This window comes from Triturus cristatus, chromosome 7, assembly GCF_964204655.1.
Source record: "Triturus cristatus chromosome 7, aTriCri1.1, whole genome shotgun sequence".
In the NCBI taxonomy this organism is placed as follows: Eukaryota; Metazoa; Chordata; class Amphibia; order Caudata; family Salamandridae; genus Triturus; species Triturus cristatus.
Window position 1 is genome coordinate 943,905,215 of NC_140590.1, and position 18,595 is coordinate 943,923,809.

Below are 18,595 nucleotides of genomic sequence, written 5' to 3' on the forward strand. Positions count from 1 at the left end.
AGAGGATGATTACCTGATGCCACTGCCCGGCCTCGGGCGACCCCATTTTCCTCTCTTCTCATCCTACCCCTGAGAGCGTGCTAGTCCAAGTCTCAACGCCCAAAGGCGCATTCCCTATTGCACCACCTGATAGGTAATCCAAGAAGCCGAACCACCTTGGGAAGATGATGTTGTCTTCCTCCAGCTTGGGACTGCGGTTGGTGAACACCGCATGTCCACTGGGCTGTTACTTCCACTCGGTTTGGGACACGGTTGCTCAGATGCTGTCACAGTGCCCTGCGGAGGCCCGGGCCGTGCTCTCCCATGCTGTTGCCGAAGGGAGAAACGCAGCGAAGTTTACCATCCGGTGTGTGCTGGACACCGCCGACTCACTGGGCAGGACGATTTCCATGTCAGTAGCACTGAGACTCTACGCCTGGTTGAGGTCCACTGGCTTTCCGGGGGATTTCCTAGCAACCCTTTTGGACATGCCCTTTGATGGCCGTCGCCTGTTTGACGACAAGGCAGACCATGCGCTCGAGCGCTTTAAGGATTCCAGGGCTACGGCCAGATCCTTGGGCCTCGCTTCCACCTCCCATCCAGCGCAGTCTGCTTTTTGCCCCTGTCGTGGCTACGGAAGGGGTGCCCCACCACGTCCCACCAAGGGCCACAGACCTGCGCAAGCTGTCCAGCCTCTGGGCGGCCGGGGACGTGGATCGCACTGCCATGGGTCAGGGGGCCAGCTGGTGGGCCAGTCCACTAGCTGCCCCTCTGTAGCAGCCTCCAAACCCTCCTAGTCTGACCTTTTAGGCCCATCACTCGCCAGTGGGCGTCAGGATTCGCCATCACCTCCCCCACTGGCTTAGCATCCCGTCGGACAGGTGGGTTTTGCAGATAGTCCAAAGGGGCTACTCCCTCCCCTTCGATACTACCCCTCCATCCATGCCACCTCCAAGTCCATCACATGTCAGAGGATCACCTGGCCCTTCTCCAACCGAAAGTTCCGGCTCGCTTGGCCAAGGGAGCCATTGAGTGCGTTTCTGCCCTAGAAGTAGGTCGTGGTTGTTAGTCCCACTACTTTCAGGTGCTGAAGAAGGACAAGTGCCTGCATACTATCTTGGATCTTAGTGACATCAACCGTTTCCTCTGGAAGGAGAAGTTAAAGATGTTGACACCGGCTCAGGTTCTGCCTGCTCTCGACCCTGGAGACTGGATGGTAGCTTTGCTTTTTTTATTTTTTTTTATTTTCACATTCCTGTCCTGCCGGCCCATTGGCGTTACCTGCAGTTCACGGTAGCCCACGAGCACTTTCAGTTTACAGTGCTCCCCTTTGGCCTTACCAGCATCCCGCGGGTGTTAACGAAAGTGATGGCGGTTGTCGCAGCTCATCCGCGCAGATCAGGGGTTCCAGTCTTTCCCTATCTCGATGACTGGCTGTTGAAGGCGGGCTCGCCCCAGGCTGTCGTCTCCCACCTCCAGCCTACAGCCAACCTCCTGCATTCGCTTGGGTTCACCATCAATGTGCCGAAGTCGCATCTGATTCCCTCTCAGAATCTCCTTTTCATCGGAGCGGTTCTGGACATAGCGCAGTTTAGGGCTTATCCTCCCAAGCAGCGAGTTCGGGATATTCGGGCTATGATTCCGATCTGTCCGCCGGGTTTCGGTCCGAATGACCCTGAGGCTACTGGGCCTCCTGCATCCTACTGGTGGACTATGACAGGTGGCATATGCGGGCTCTGCAGTGGGACCTGAAATTCCAGTGGGCACAGCATCAGGGGAATCTTTCCTATTGCGTGCAGATCTTGGAAGGCACTGCACATCATTTGCAGTCGTGGCTAACGAACCAGGATTGGGTCAACGGCAGATCCCTCTCCCTTACCCAACCAGGGTTCACAGTGGTGACGGATGCATCACTGCTGGGTGGGGCGGCCACATGCGAGAGGTGGAGATCAGATGTCTGTGGTCTCCAGCGGAGTCCAGACTCCACATCAACCTTCTGGAGCTTCGGGCGATTCGTCTTGCACTAACTAGTAGTGCAGGTGTTCACGGACAACCCCACAGCCATGTGGACATGGCTGAAACAGGGTTTATCCCTGGTGGTTCAACACCTGGCAGGTTCTCTGAACGTCAGGGCAGACAAACTCAGCCGCAGGTGCATGATGGATCACTAATGGCGTCCTCACTCGGAGGTGGTGCAAGGTCTGTTTCAGCAGTGGGGAGATCCTTGGTTAGATCTATTCGCCACTGAAGAGGATGCGCAATGTCAGCAGTTCTGCGCGTTGGAATTTTGAAGGCGGCACTCGCTAGGAGACACTTTTCGTCGCGAGTGGAGTTGCAGTCTTCTATACGCGTTTTCGCCTACACCACTTCTACCCAGAGTGCTGAAGATCAAGTGCCACTGAGCCCAAGTCACCCTCGTGGCTCCGGATTGGGCACGAAGAGTCTGGTTTTCCGAGCTATTGCACATGGCCATCGATCCTCTGATCAGACTGCCTCTTCGGGAGGATCTTCTGTCGCAGCAGCAGGAGACGGTCCTCCACCCAAACCTGTCCAGCCTCCACCTGCTTGCGTGGAGATTGAGCGGTGGCGGTTGACAGCTTTCGACCTTCCTCCCGAAGTCTGTAATGTTATCTTGGCAGCCTGGCGTCCCTCCACCAAAACGGTATATGCGTGCAGATGGAACAAGTTTGTGGCATGGTGTGCAGCAAAGGCTGTGGATTCCCCTTCTGCCCCCCTTTCAGAGGTTCTCCTCTTCATTCTTTCTTTGACCCAGCAGGGCTCTGCTCTGGGCACTCTCAAAGGCTACCTTTCGGCCATTTCAGCCTTCCTCCGATTGCCTAACCAGCCTTCTCTTTTTAAGTCTCCCATTGTCAATCACTTCTTTAAGGGCATTACTCATTTGTTTTCTCCAACTCCTTTCGTGATGCCCCAGTGGGACTTGAACCTGGTTCTTACTTATCTTGTGTGTGCTCCTTTCGAGCCTCTCCATAACTGTCCTCTCCGACTCTTAACCCGTAAAGCTGACTTTCTGGTTGCTCTCACCTCTGCTCACAGGGTGAGTGAGCTACTGGCCTTTTTTTTTAAGCCTCCTTTCCTGGCTGTTCATCCGGACAAGGTTGTCCTCCGCACTAGGCCTTCTTTCCTTCCCAAAGTGGTGACCTCTTTCCATATAGGACAGACCATCACTTTGCCCACCTTCTTTCCACCTCCACATCCTTCTAAAGAGGAAGAGAGGCTCCACCGTCTGGATCGCACAAAACCTTCCCGGGTGGATGACCACCTCTTTGTCAGTTGTGTGGGCGCCAAGAAAGGTCGGGCCGTGCAAAAAAACAATCCATCTCCCGATGGGTGGTTCTTTGCATCAAAATCTGCTATTCCTTAGCGGAAAAAGGAACCTCCAGTTGGGTTGCATGCCCATTCCACCAGGGCGACGGCGACCTCTACTGCTTTGGGACGTGGAGTCCCCCTTGACATCTGCCAGGCAGCTACGTGGGCTTCACTACACTCCTTCCTGGAGGGCCAAGTCCCGAGGGACGGCTTCTTCGGCCGTTTGGTTCTCCAGGACTTTCTGGTGTGAACTTGGTTCACAGACCCACCACCGGGTTTGGTATTGCTGGGGTATCTATTCTAAGCTGGGGAATCCATAACTAATTGTCTCTTCCAGATGAACAAGTTACTTACCCTCAGTAACCATATATCTGTAAGAGGCATGGATTAGTTATGGATTCCTCACCACCCCACCCGTCCTCCTCGTTCTGCGAACTGACTTCTAGGGTAAGGGACTCCCTTTCAGGGCCCTAGTTTTCGTGCACCAGTGGTCAGTGTCTTGCATGGCTCTGCACTTCTGGCATCGAATGTTGTGTAAAGCAGTGACGTCGGCGCAAGAATGCGGTGTCTAAGTAGATACCGTGACGACATTTCAGCAACCATGATGCCAACGACTAACGCGGAGACGACCAACGCCACCTATCGAGTCGCATAGGTACTGCTGAGGAAAAAATTATCCGGATCCAGTCTGACGCCTGGGGGTAATTCTAAGGTGAGGAATCCAAAACTAATCTGTCTCTTACAGATGTATCATTACTGAAGGTAAGTAACTTGTTCGTTGAGACTCTACAGAATATTTTAACAGAAACTATACTTGGTATAAAAATGACATGGTCCTTGGGTAATTTTATCAAGTCTAACTTATTTAACTGTTTATTTTTTGTGTTTTTGCCAGACTGTCCTTTTACTGTAGAATTAATTTGATATTCTGCTCTTTGCATTCTTTTGTAGGAGGTTGAAACGGACCAGTACCACAGTTTTTTTCTTTTAGAATTAAAAGAACATGGTTATGATGGATTCTTCTCTCCAAAATCTAGAGCGCGAACAATGTCTGAGCAAGAAAAGAAGCATGTTGATGGTTGTGCGATATTCTTCAAGACCGAAAAGTGAGTTCTTGCACGTGACTGTCAAAAATCAAAACTGAATCCAAAAATTCTAAATTTGGACCTGCTTTCTGCACTTTTTTCGTATATCGACTTTCCCTGTCAGGTATACCTTTAAAAAAATGTTGGATTTTGAAAATTACTGAGGGGCACAAATGTGATGAACTCCATTCCGAATAATGTGAATCAACATTTATTGTGTATTCTGACAACACGTGTTTCACAAGCTCCAATTGCTTTCTCAGTCCACGCATTTAGTAGTTTCCTTTTCTCCTAAATCGACTGTATTCTTTCCAAGCTTGCATAAGGTTAAAAAAAAAAGAGAATGAATAAATCTCTGCACCATTCCCTTTGAATGATTAATGTGTGTGCTGCACAAATTACATCGTCATTTGTACTCTGTTTACAACTCCAGGTCTTCTGGCATACCAGGGACATTATGTTCAGATGTAAGGTTGTGGCACACAGCCAGCGGGTGCCTTAGGAAGAATGTGTGGCAATCGGCCCTTTTCTTAAGAAAAGGGACGCTCCTGCTATACCACTTATATTGCTCTTGTTGGGAATAACTGCTTTAAAAAGCTTGTTCAGTTCTTGGCTAAGGACCAACTTATAAGAGTACGTATTTACAGGTTTACATTTATTGCCTCCTATTTGATATGGTATCGCTAGATGTTCTATTTACGCGACTCTTGTGCATTTGTCCAATTTAGTTTTGTGTTATTAGCCATTTTACATTTTTTTGAAGTACAAATGTATTTTATTTCTGTTATATTTGAGGTAAACTTCTTGTGTTTTGGCCAATTAGCGTTTCATGCTATCCACTTACATAGCTTGATGCATGACTTTTTGTGTAACCTTTCTATTTCAGGTTCACTTTGATTCAGAAACACACTGTGGAATTCAACCAATTAGCAATGGCAAACTCTGAAGGGTCTGAAGCTATGCTGAACAGAGTTATGACAAAGGATAACATTGGAGTGGCAGTATTGCTAGAAATACGAAAGGAATTCCTGGAAATGTCCTGTAAGTGTTCTTTTCAGCACATGTATCAATATTCATCCTTTTGTTAAAGACCATAAAAACTTTCTTCTGAATCCTCCACTGTGGCCTGTGTGAAACAGTTAATAATTTATCTTTTTCCAGACAGGAGTTCTGTGATTAGCGCATCACTTCTGGAAGGCTGAGTCCAAAAGCTTTTGAAACACCCCTCTGGTAAAATATAGACAAATCTGTCATACAATATTGGTTTCCACTGCGTAGTTATATTTCAAGTTCTCTTTCTATTGAAAGCGCATTCTTCGATTTACTGATAACTATTAACTGCCAAATTTCATACAGATCCATCCACAGCAAATTGCAAGCTTGGGCATGGCAATTTTTTTGTGAAGATCCATCCACAAAGGAAAGAATTAAGAAGGAGGGGATTGAAAAAAGGTGTTGTGCCATTTTTAAATCTCATAGTAAGTGTTGCTGACGTCTGAAGCCTGAACTAGTGAATCCAACACCATACTTGGCATGAAAGTAGTACTTTACTCCATGTCCCTTCATTGGTTTTATGTAGCTCCAGTCGGAGGTTTTGAGAGATTGTCATTTAGAAAAGTTGCAGAGTGGGCTTCAAAGTGTTAACACTTTTGTTTCTCTGCTGTTTGAGACTGGGGAATAATTCGCAAGTTTCTCTGACCGTTCATTTCAAATCTGCAGTGTCTAAGCTGGTACTGCAGGTGCAAGCGATCTGATTAGCTGCCGCAAGAGAACCTTTTATTCGAGGCATGTGTGGCTGTAGAGACATGCTGTGCATTCTCCTGCCATCTGCTGTTGGACTTGGATGTGTGCAGACTGTTTTTCTTACAAAAATTATTTTCAAGTCACGAGGTAGTGTGATGCTACCTCTTGCTTAGAATTTGTATGGCCATCGGCTCCATTGTTGAATATTATTTTGTTTCTGTTGTCTGACTCAGACGTGTGTTCCCGTGCTCTGAATTGACACCATTGTGGTGGTGTATCTGATAGAGACTCTAGCTGCAGATTCCTTAACGTTGAATTATCCCCAGGCGTGAGACTGGACCCGGAAAACTTTCTTGCCCAGCATCTCTGCACGCCAGGGGAGGGATTGTACCACACAACTCTGCCCCGACGTCTTCCACAGCCGTGACGTCAGCGAGGTCACATAAGCCCCACCCCAGCGCGCTGACGTCAGTTTTCTTTTCCGCATGCAACGCGGATCTGTTTCAGGCCTTCTTTTTCCGCTTTAAGCGTTTTTTCTTGAACAGTGTGCAAATGCCTTCGGGCTTCAAGACGTGCTAGTCTTGCGTGCGCCAGATGTCTGCGGCGGCTACTCACCCCATCTGCATGTGGTGTTAGGGGGGGGAGCACCACGACTCCACGGACTGCAAGGCGTGTCAGCAAATGAAGCCGAAGTCCCGGTGGGAGCGCCAGATGAAACTACTTTCGGCATGCATGTCCAGGTCGGCGGCATCGCAGCGCCTGTCCCCCATGGAAGGCATCAAGACCCACCGTCTCCGGCATCATCCCTCTCCTCAGGCCGCAAGGGCGTCGCTCACCTGTTAGTAAGTGTCGCAGTTTGTCCCCGAGGCCCGGTCCCCAGCCTGTTGGTGGCGCGGGGGCGACCAGAGCCCAGATAGAGGCCTATGCAGCAGCCTTGCAGGCCTCTTTGGCTCTTCCCTCTACCTGGGACATCTGCGGATCCCTTGCTGCGTGCGGGGACTTCTGCAGCGTCTCCTGGCGGCTCCGGTGCCGACCGGTTCGGCTCCAGGTTCTGAAGATGTGGTGCCGTCTGGGCCCTTCAGGGTTCCCTGCTTCGGACCATGGCACCTCTGCCTCGCCGCAAACCCCCGCGGGGGTCCCTGTGGTGTCGCGAGAGGTTGCCGTGACTCGGGGCGTGTCCTAGAGTCCCTCTCGGTCCTCTGGGCAGGCGGCGGCCTTCGCCGAGGCGGCGCCGCAGGGGCCGGCTCGGGGTTGAGGCGTGTTCCCCGGGCCCCCCTCGTTCCTACACGCTGCTGCCTCGTTGGAGGGAGAGTCAACGCCTTTTCGGCGCCGTTCCTTAGCCGCCCCGGCTCCGACCCAGCCCCGGTCTCCCGCGCCACGTGGTGTGGCAGAGTTCATTCCGATGTGCCCTTCGTCGACTTTGCCCGGACGCCGGTGGCGGACTCTACGGCGCCGTGCAGTTGTCTGGTCGTCCATTTGTCTTCAGACGCCCCCTCTTCTCCAGAGGTTCGGCGGTTGTTGGTTTCATCTTCTCTGGAGACGAGTCGCTGCATTCCCCATTCCTCGATCCACCTTCCCGGGCTTGGCCTTTCCTTCCTCCGGTTGGGCTGGGGGACGGCCGCCTTAGCTTGCAGTAGTCTCTTTTACAGACTGCCTTTCCCTCCCTGCCATCGGTGTTGTCTCCCCCGTCACGGGAGGCCCGCTGGTTAGATTCCTAGGGGCGCAATATCTTCGCCTCCTCCAGTGCGGCTTTGCGGGCCCTTAACACACACTGTGTATTGGTTAGAGCCACTTCTTGCTTGTGGGATTCGGCGGAGTCCCTTATGGCTTCCGCTTCTCAGGAGTGTACCTGTGTTGATCTGCGGCACCATGTGTTGGATAGCCGGGAGCTGGCGGCATTTATTCTTCGCTCTGCTCTGGACATTTCGGAGTTGCTTGGTCGTACCATGGCTACTTCCCGGCTACGGGTTAGTGTATTCCCTGAGAATGGCTGGTTGACCTTCCCTCTGATGGCGCTCTATTGTTCCACGCCCCTGCGGATTCTGCCATTCAGAGGTTTCTTGCGGGGCTTTGCCCTCCTCCTCCGCCCCCCCCCCCCCCACCCCTTCAGTGACCTTTACGTCGGTCTGTGTTTTGGGAAGTGTTCTTCCGTTGTTTTCCTGGGGTCTTGTAACGAGTTGCCCCAGTTGCGTGTTCTGTGTGGGTGATGTGCCATAGGGTCCCTTTTTCTCTGGGACCTTGGTGCTGTTGGCTGTTGCCTTTTTAGGTCTCTCCTTGCTATCGCGTAAGCGATCGCAAAGCGAGACTATTGTAAAAGGGCTTTTCAAAGTGCTCCCAAAAGCGGATTGCATGGCCAGCACGCGCACAATCACTCGCATCGTGCCACCATGCACTCCGCTTTTGGGAGCACTTCAAAGGATCCGCTCCCCCGCCCCCGCCAAGCGCGCGCGCCCCGCTCCGCCGGGCTTGTTTGGTATTTGCAGCACTTTCACAATGGAGCCACACCCCCCACTCGTGGGACGGGCCGCACAGCACACCCAAATGTTTTTTTTTCAGTTATCGGATTTTTTTTTTTTTGATTTTTCTTTTTTTGATTTTTTGTTTTTTTTAATTTGCAGTGAGCCATGCTCGCTTTAACTTCGACAATGCCGTACACTTATTTTACATCCTGTCCCACACAGCACTCGGGACGCCGGCTTCAACAATGGCGGGCGCTTTTAGTTCTTTATTGCAGCGCACCACGCGCGATCTTACTTTAAAAATGGCGACTCGTCGTATTCAACTTGTTTTTCCCTTGCTCCGATCCGACAGCAAGCGCTGCTGCTTCTTCACTCCCCGCCAAGACACCCTCGAACCCTCAGGTGAGCGCTCATACGTCACCACCCATCCCAAGACGTAACTGCTATTTGCTCCTAAACCACCCACCCCAAAAAAAAAAAATAACATGCATGTGGCACCTATTCTAGGAAATGCGGAACACTCCTTTATCGTCCCTTTAGTATGCTGTGGAACTAGTCCTAAACACATGTGCCCTCCTCTCTGCCGGCCATTGACCGCGAGGGTCTCTGACGTCCTTCCCAGCCTGAGGGTGTTTTGCTGGCAGTGTCCCTTTCGCACCAGGCCCTACGCGGCGCCGGCGCCACCTAACTTGTAAGTCGTGTTCCCAGCTGGTTTTACTCAGGGTCTCAAATGGCGCTGGAGGTCTGGGGAGCATCACGCAACAGCACTGACGTCAGAGAGCGTGCACTGCGCGTTAGCACTACATGTGGTTAGCGCCGGAAGCAGCTGCTGCGCCGCACTGCCTTAGTTACATAAATCCCTATGGCAATTGTGGTTACCGTCCTCTTCCCAGCACTACCCCGCCCACTCCAAACAACCAGATCCTTGTCCATCCCTCCTTTCCTTCCGAGGGCTGTCTCTGCGAGAGAACTTTTCACTGGGATGGGCTTGTCTACCAGGGTGACTTTTAGCTTGTCACGATTTTTCGTCCAGAAACAAATTAAATGCTTTTAGTATCATGCAGGGGCATAGTCATTAATAGCGCAACAGGTTCAGTGGCACCGGGGCCTTAGCGGTTCACAGAAATCAAGTTATGGAAATATAGTTGTATGTTACTCGTAATCCCCACTCGTCCCAATTATTACTTATGGGGTTATCCCACCTATCTGAGACAGGAACCAACTGGATATGGTAAACATAAAATCCCACCCACACAGCTGGGTGTCATAAAAAGCTTACTTTCACAGCATCCTCGTACCATAACAATCCTAAATGAAGACCATGAATGTCAAGGGAGGGAGAGTGGGCTGTAATGACTCAGATGAGACTCAGAGCGATGAATATTGCTGGTAATTAATCAGGCCATTACCTTACCATCACATGTCCTTGTCCCAGTCATTACTTCAGAAACCTACCAAAGTAACAATAAGCATAATCAATGATCACAAGTATAGATATATATATTTTTTATTTTGGAGTTTTATAACGCGTGAATTTGACCCGGAGGTAGCAGAGCGCTTTACATGAGTACTAGTTGCGTTGCAGACGATTACATTCATTTGGTTAGGCACGGGGAGATTAAGTGATTTGCCCAGACTCACAGGATAAGCGTCCCTGCCGGGACTTCAACCCGGTTCCCCGGCTTCGAGGTTGACCACTCTAGCCTTAGACCACATTCTCTGCTTGATATTAGTTATCAATGTGCATCCAGTGATTTATTGACCAATGAAGTAATAAAGATGTCCAGTACCGAGGTGTAGATTAAGATAAAATGGTTTATTAAGTAGCTTCAATGAAGAGCCCCAGCCCTTACTCCAACTGACACTCACAGACACCAAACATTCCAAAGCATCACCTTGCACCAACATTCCACAAGGTACACTCATACTGGCTGAGCAGCAGGTATAACACATCTCCCCTTTTTACATAACAAAGCAATAATGCGAATGACCGAATGAAATAACGCAAACTGATGAAGAACAAAAAGGCATGCATGGAAACATATTAGAGTAAAGAATATATAATATATCATAAACCTAAAAACCCATGCATATAAAGGCAATAAATAAAAACACCCACATTGCGAATACCAGATGAGTCTATCGCAAACTCATAAAGAGATAAAACAATATTGCGAATGCCAGAGAACTATATCGCAATGTGCATTTATGAAGCCGCCATTTTGCTTTATGTTTTGAAATAGTGATGTTAGTGCGGGGGTGACTGTGAGAGTGTAGGTCGCCTGTTATTTTATTTTTTCAGCTCTTTGTGTTCTCTGCTGTACCGCTTTAGTGTTTGTTTTCATTTGGCTGTATTTCATGCTAGTCTGGCCTACTGGTGTGTTATGTGGCATCTGGGATGTGAGGCGGTGTAGATTGCGGTGTTGTCTATTGTTGTATTGAAAGGGGAGAGATGTGATAGTGTCTCCTTTATGATTTAGTGCTTTTATATGTGTAAGTCTCTTATGTTTGTATCTTTTTTTCAGTGATTTTACATGCATGGTCTCTTATGCATTGCATCTAATTTGTTTCCATGCATTCTTTATCAGATAGTGATATGTCCATCTGTCATTCGCTTAATTTTCATTCTTTTATTGATTGCGTCTGATATGTTGCTTTCCTCTTGTGTAATTGTGAGATATTCAATGGGCAGTCACAATGTTTGTGTTTCCTGTAAAGAAGGGAGATGTTATACCTTCTGCTCGACCAGTGTAGGTGTGGTGTGGAATGTTGGTGCATGGAGTGTTGGATGTCTGTGAGAGTCAGTTGAAAGTTGGACTGAGCAGCAGGGAGGCTGCTCCTGGTGGGGTTCTTCACCATAACTACTCAATAAACCATTTTACCTAATCTACACCTGGACTACTGTTCACATCCACTTAGAACCTAACTCCCATGAAGGCTCTATTCATCTAAGACCTCGGTTCGTTGAAAAGTAATCCATGTTTCTCCAAACATTTGCAAATTGTCTTCAACCCTTCCAAAGTAATGTCCTTGCAGCATGACTGGCTCCATATCCACCACTGGCCGCCTATTTTATATTTATCCAGCGCCACTTTAGGTTGCATATTGTCTTTCTCTGCCTAAAAAAGCCTGCTAGATCTGGGAAAGATTCAACAAAAGCCCAGGCTCTTTGTTATCTCAGTAATGTGATAATTACTCCGTTAATTAGGAGCGAGGAAAGACCTCTTTCTGTGTCCCCAGGCAAATGGCTGCGCCAGGATCTTCCGCAACGGGAGGAGGGAATCAGGCATTCCAATGGCAGGCTGCTTTGATCTGACTGACAGGAAGTGAGATGAAGGGGGGGGGGGAGATGTTTCCCTTTGAAAACCTCTCACTAGCCATATTGCTTGTTGTGGAAAACATGACACGAGGCAACAAAATACAGCAAGCAATTCTAGGAGGCATTACATGTCATATACATGGATGGTACAAGCATTTGCAATGCAATAGTTCTCGCTTTTGCTAAATTTTAAGATATTGCCATTGTTCATGACAATGCCTTTTTAATCTATTTTATAAAACAAACACAAAGTCATGCCATTATCATTTATAATGCCAATAGCTAGTATTGCATTATTAATAGCAATGCCAACTGCTCACACTTTCCTAATGCGAGACCTATTGCATTGCAAAGGCTTGTTTTGACTTGTGGTTTTGGCTGTTGGTAAGCCCCGAGATTAGTCCTTCTGTGTATTCTTTATTGGCTGATTGGCAAAAGCCGTCTGCGGTTTTCGCCGGAGGTCTTTCTGTTTGTCCTCTGCTGTGGAAACTTTTTCCTAAGAGGTGTTACCATGTTCTTGGGACGTAATGTACCCTATGTGGGGTAATGGTAGCTATAGCATAGCTCTATCATGTGCTGGGGAGGTTTGGTCGCACTTCGGGATTCTGCTCTCCGTGGCGTTGCGATTTGTCACAGGTGCGATCTTCTTGCTGATTGTTTTGAAGCAGCTTGCGTTGCGCCCCGGTCCGTTCTGGGTTGCTATGTCGCTAGCCCAGTCTGGCCTGCTGTATGTGGCATTGTGTTGTAGCGGTTCCGCACTTCTGTCTGGTGTTTCGGCTTGGTCCTCTGTCTGGTGTTCCGGGGGGGACTGGCTTTCCTTGGTTTTTGTGTTCTGGTGGATGGTTTGGTCCGTCCAACGTCTTTCTTTTCTGCCTGGTTCCACTTCTTTCATGGGTCAGTGTGTGTGTGTTTCTGGATTGGCCCCTCCCTTGGGGTGTGTCCTGGCCCTTCCTGGCCTCTGCCTTCGGCTGGCGTCTGGCTTGTCTTGGGTGCCCCGTTCCGTGGTGTTGCCTGCTGCTGGCTGCATATGCCCGTGCGGGCCTGCTTGTTCTAACCCACCGTTGTGGCCTTTGATGTATTCCCTTGTGCCCTGCCTCTGGTTTAGCTGGGGCTTTGCGCAACTGTGCCTTTCTTTTCCGTCTGTGTTTTGGTGGCTTATCCAGCCTTGTCCGCTGCTTGAGGCTGAGGTGTGTTCAGCTTTCTCTGTCACTGTGTATGTTTCTTACGGTGGGCCCTGCCTCCGCTTCTACCTCTTCTTCCTGGAGGTTGAGGTGGTCCATGTGTTCCTTGGGGCTTTCGGGCGATGTCCGCCCCTTCGGGGTGTTGGGCAGTTCTCCCTTGGTTGGGTTTAGGATATCCTGGCCTTTCCCTTTTTGTCACTGTGACCTGTCCCCTGCTGGGGCCCTGTGTCTCTCCTGGTGAGGAGGCTCTCTCGCAGGGCCTCCTCCTCCCTTCTGGGTATGGCTTGGGTATCTATTCTACGTTAAGGAATCTGCTCTTTCCCCCCGGTTAGATTTTCTGACACCCACTGGTCTTCTTCGTTGGGGGTTCTTTTACCTGTCCTTTGACCTCCTACTCCTTTCAGGGGTTATGGCCCTCCTTGGGAGTGTGGTCTGCGGATCGCTTACCTGCCCTTTCTCCTCCTACTCCTTTCAGGAGGTAGGGCCATCCTTGGTGGTGTAGTCTGGGGATGGGTTGCTGTTGCTCCTCTGTTCCGGGCTTATGGCCCTTTTTCTCTTTCTTTCTCATGCTTGTGCCTCCAAGGAGTGGTGCTTTGCGCTTTTCTTGCGATGGCTTCGCTGCTCTGACCTTCTGGTGCTTTTCTGCCACCCGATGCTTTTGCCTTGGCTTGCACGGTTGTTCCTCAGAGTGCTGCTCTGTTCTTTTCCTGCTCTGGCCTGCTGTTGTCGCCTTTTGGTGCCTTGGTGCCACCTGGTGATGTTTCTTACCTTTTTTGTTTCTTTATTTCTCTGGTTTTTTCGCACACTGTTACCATGCTCTCCTCAGTTTTGTTGTGATGGCTCTGCGTTGTGGCGCGGAAAAGTTCTCCGAAGCAAACTGACGTCAGTGCGCCGGGGTGGGGCTTATGTGACCTCGCTGATGTCACGCCCGCAGAAGATGTCTGGACGGAGTCGCGTGGTACCATGTAAAACCCAAAAGGGCTCTATTAGTGGTAGTGTGGGCGACAGAGGATGGTAAGACCTTTATTGCGCAACATTGACCAATAATGGACACACAACTCAAAAAGGAGATCCACACCAATTTTAGAAAAGTAAGCATTGTTTGTATTTTATTTTGAGACTAGGATCTTCGCAATAGGGAAAGTACGGTTTTAAATATAAATACATTTCTCTTTAAAAAATCGACACTTTGAACAGGCTGGGGATACTCAAAGCCACACTGCTTGCAGGTAAGTAGGTTGTTTGCAGGGACCAAGCACAGGGGGCCACCAAACATACAACACCAGCAGCACAGGGGCGGCTGGGTGCAGGGTTCAATTTCAGCGTCTGGCACCCAGTGCTTTTCAATGAAGATTCTGTTGTCAACAAACAGGCTGCAGGCGTGGCACCGGAGCTTGCAGAAGGTAGACCAACGACAGCTGTGGTAAGTAGAGATGTAGGGTGTCATAGGGGCACCAAGGCCCAGGGGCTTTGGGTGCAGGGGTGCCTTTCAATGTTGGAGTCTTCTTACCGGAACCGGTCGCGGTCAGGGTAAGCCTCTGGATTCACAGTGCAGGTGCTGTCGTGAAGCCTAGAGCGGTCAGCTAACACTAGATTTGAGGCCTTGATCGCTGGGGAGACTTCACTGGACAGGTGAGCCACTCACACTCTGGATGTGGGCATCTGGTGCAGAGTGGGCAGGAGACGCGGATCTGCCTGGATCCAGAGTCCTTGTAGTTGGTTTCTTCAGGACCGGTCTGCTGTCCAGGGGAGATTGGTGTCTTTTTCTAAGGCAGCAGTCCTCCCAGGGTTTTTAGCAGTCTGACTGCAACACAGGTAGCAACATCGTCAAAGCTTGAGACAGGCCGGTAGGGCTGGGGCCAACGCCGTCGTCTTCAGTCTTCTCTGCAGGGATATCTTTGTTCATCTCAGGTCATCAAAGATCTAGATTCTAGGTCTGGGGGGGGAGCCGCGTGCAGAGGTGCCTTTTGGTGTCGGGAAATCTTACCCTCTGTTGATCGCGGTAGGAGGGGCACCTTGTTCTGAGGCTGCAGGCTTCTTCAGGAGTGTCGAGGGAGGGCCTTGGGTGCCGGTCTCGGGGTCACAGTTGCCGTGGGGTCGTCCTCGTGGTCTTTGTTCACTCCGCCACTGGCCAGGCTTGGCTGGTGCGGAGTGTGCTGGGTTCGCGGGTCCGGGCTGCTGCCAGGGATTAGAAGTAGGTTTTGAGTAGAACCTCTTCTCATGGGAGTCCCAGGGGCTTAGAGCCAAAAGATAGTGAAGTCCTCCGGGGTTTGTGAGGTTGCTGGCCACAAGAGATGCCGGGTTGGCGCAGGAGCAGGTTCGAGGGTTGACAGGCTGGTGGCTCCCTGTCCTGGGGTGGGTACACCCTCTATCCTGCCTCTCTCCTGTGGGAGGGGGGCAGTAGCCTAGTCCTGATAGGGTAGGGCTTCCCATCTTCAAGATGGCGAGAGCCCGGGATGGGCTTCACTTCGCCTCCCCCACCTGAGGGGTGGGGTGGGCAGGCTGGCACATCCCCTGTCCTTATTTGGGGTTTTCGGCCAAGCTTCCCACCAGAGTGGGGGGTTGCAGTGGCCTGGGGAAGCTCACAGAGGCGGCATGCCTTTGAAGCTTCCCCCTGCCCATCCTGGGGGAGGAGATTTAGCACCTTGCCCAGGATGTGCATTGTTGCAGGACCAGGAGAGCAGGGGCTCTCCCACCCAGGGGTCCAGCAACATGTCTGCTGTGTGGCAGCCTAGGCAGCCTCAGAGCAGACGTGGATTGTAGGTTAGGTTTAAGGGGGCATCTCTAAGATGCCCTCTGGGTGCTTGGTACATTAAATCCCACACTGGCATCAGTGTGGGTTTAATGTGCTGAGAAGTTTGATACCAAACTTCTCAGTCTTCAGTGTTGCCATTATGGTGCTGTGGAGTTCATGTTTGACGAGCTCTCAGCACCATGTACTCTTAAATGGCAGCACTGCACTTACAGTGCCCAGGAATGGACCGGGGTACTGTAGGGGCAGAGGGCTCCTGCTCCTGTGCCCACACCATTGGCATAAGGCACCCAGCTAGAGGGGTGGCGGATATATGCCATGGCAGTGTAGGTGATGTGTGCCTTGTCGACTCCTTGTTTTGTCTTGCACCCAGACACCCAGCCGGGGGGGGGGGGGGGGGGGTGGGTGTGTGTGTGTGTGTGTGTATGTATATATATATATATATATATATATATATATATATATTATACAGGGCCTCTAAGGGTGGCTGAGTGGTGCAGTCCTTAGAGGCCTTCCCTGGTCACAAGGCCCTGGGTACCATTTACCAGGGGCTGACATGTGGCCGGGGTTTGCCAATTAGGGTTTTGTGTGTTTTAGGGAAGGAACATAGGCCCTGGGCACCTGATTAGCAGGAGTCCAGGGCACACTCAAAAGTACATTCAGCAACAAGTGGGGGCATACCATGCAAGAAAGATGGCACTTTCCCACACTACCCATGTCAAGAGGCACTTGCTCACGACTGGCCACCATAGTCTTGATTTTGCAGCACTCCAGATGTGAATTTCTCCTTACTGAAGGAACCTCTTCCCTCCAGCTGCTAAATAGTAGATATCCCCTAGTCCCTTCTCTGCATAAATTAGACTGTTATTGGGCCACCAGATGAGACCACACTGGTGAGGTGCTTTTTTTCCCCTTAATGTGTGAAGAGGGAAACTTGGAAGAGGAACAGTCGATAAGATGATAGGTTGTCCAGACCTTGCTTATGTACCGAAGTTACTTTATTTAGGAATAACGAGTATAAACTCAGCATACAATGTCAATCTGACACCCCACCAGGAGCTTCAGATCTCATCAGCCTTTCCCTTTCATTGAGATACTCCAACTGTCTAAAGTAGAACCATCTCCGACGTTGATCACTGACAGCCCAAAAGAAGCATTCCTGGCTCATGTGCAGTCACGTAGTGTAGGAAGCTGGCTTTGTATGTAGTGTACTGAAAAGCGGTACACTATTTAGAAAGTCCAGTCGACCCTCATTGGTTTACAGGATTTAAATTAATCCAAAATGCTATCTTTTGTGGTAGTGTGTGTGCAAGCAGTTTAGGCTTATCAAAGGGTAGTGTTAATGAATTTCTCATCCAGGGGATACTCCTCAATAGTCATAATCTATGAATAATCCCCGCCCATGTGCGGGATCCCGGAGCATATAGAAAAAACATATATATATATACATATATATGCATATGTGAAAACATATACATGCAGCCTAAAATGTTTCAAACATGGTAATGCTGTAAATTACATAGGTTTGCATAGCAGTGCCCCCTAACCCATAAGGAAAAAAGGAAGCACCAAGCCAATTGTAACACGGTACTGCTTTATTGCCATAAAGCAAACTTGTAATTGTAGGCATTCGCCTGTAGGCTGCAGTAGAGTATAAAGAAACAAGGAAAGCTGACACCTTGCCTTTAAGGCATTAGAGTAGGGGAGCCGTGCCTTTAAGACCTGCAGGAGACCGCCTGCTCCCATGATGCACTACAGGTGGCAGTTGGGCCAGTTCTTTTTTCCGGCTCTTTCTGTGAGGATCCTGGAGCTTGAGCTCTTCAGTCTTTGACTGAAAGTTTTGAAAATTTGATCTTTTTTCTCTAAAATTTCGACAGCTTCTGGCTCCTGAAGGCATTTTCTACTGGTGTACTGTAAAATGTCGAAATTTTTCCAGTCAGTATGCCTCCTTTATTTAGGAAATGCCCTTCTTGTGGAAATAAGATGGCACTGGCAGACCCACACTCGGTGTGTATCGTGTGTTTGCCATCTAAACACACTCCTGACCGGTGCCCCCACTGCCAGAAGTTCTCCAAGCGCACTCTGAGGGACAGAGAGCGCATCAAGTTACATGCCCAGCTGGAGAAGGAAAGAAGCCGTCGTCAGGACGATCATTCTTCTTCTAGACCACCTTCTTCAGCTACCCAGGCTAAAAAACGGCGACATACCACCTCTCCTGACTCCAGGAAGACCAAGGTTGCACGTGATTCGTCGTAGACGTCGAAGGTACCGTCAACACACAAGAGGACGACTTCGGCATCAAGAGGATCATCTCACCGTCCAGATTCTCCGCCGCGTAGAAGTAAGTCGGCGTCGAGGCGCAGTCCTTCGTGCTCGAAGGCTGCTGGTCCAGTGAGATCTGGACCGTCTACGTCGAGTCTTCCGTCGACGTCGAGGCACTCTCTGCCGCCCTCGAGGGGTTCGGCGTCGAGAGAGGCGGCGATGTACGTTTCGCCGCGAGTGGGTCGCTCTACATCCAGACAAACCCCCACTCGACGCCATGGAAGGTCGACGTCTAGGTCACCAGGTCGTCGCCGTCGAAGTCCCCAGGTCGGCGTCATGGAAGGTCGACGTCAAAGTCACCAGGTCGACGTCCGGGATGGTCTGTCGGAAGTCCTCCGGTTGACGTCCGGTACCGGGGCGAAGGCGATCAGCGTCTGTCTCCGCAACGCGTTCAGCGCCGAGACCGCCGTCGAGGTCTGAACACCAGA

At 50.2% G+C, this 18,595-nt stretch overlaps 1 protein-coding gene across 4 annotated transcripts in view; it reads left to right on the forward strand.

The window, feature by feature from the left end:
- CNOT6 (CCR4-NOT transcription complex subunit 6) overlaps positions 1-18,595 on the forward strand; it is a 355,968-nt gene that overhangs the window by 190,959 nt on the left and 146,414 nt on the right. For all 4 annotated transcript variants that reach the window (XM_085617934.1, XM_085617932.1, XM_085617935.1 and 1 more), the window contains exons 8-9: positions 4,258-4,412; positions 5,278-5,432. In XM_085617934.1, coding sequence (XP_085474060.1) covers positions 4,258-4,412; positions 5,278-5,432 — 310 coding nt within the window. The remainder of the gene's footprint in view (positions 1-4,257; positions 4,413-5,277; positions 5,433-18,595) is intronic.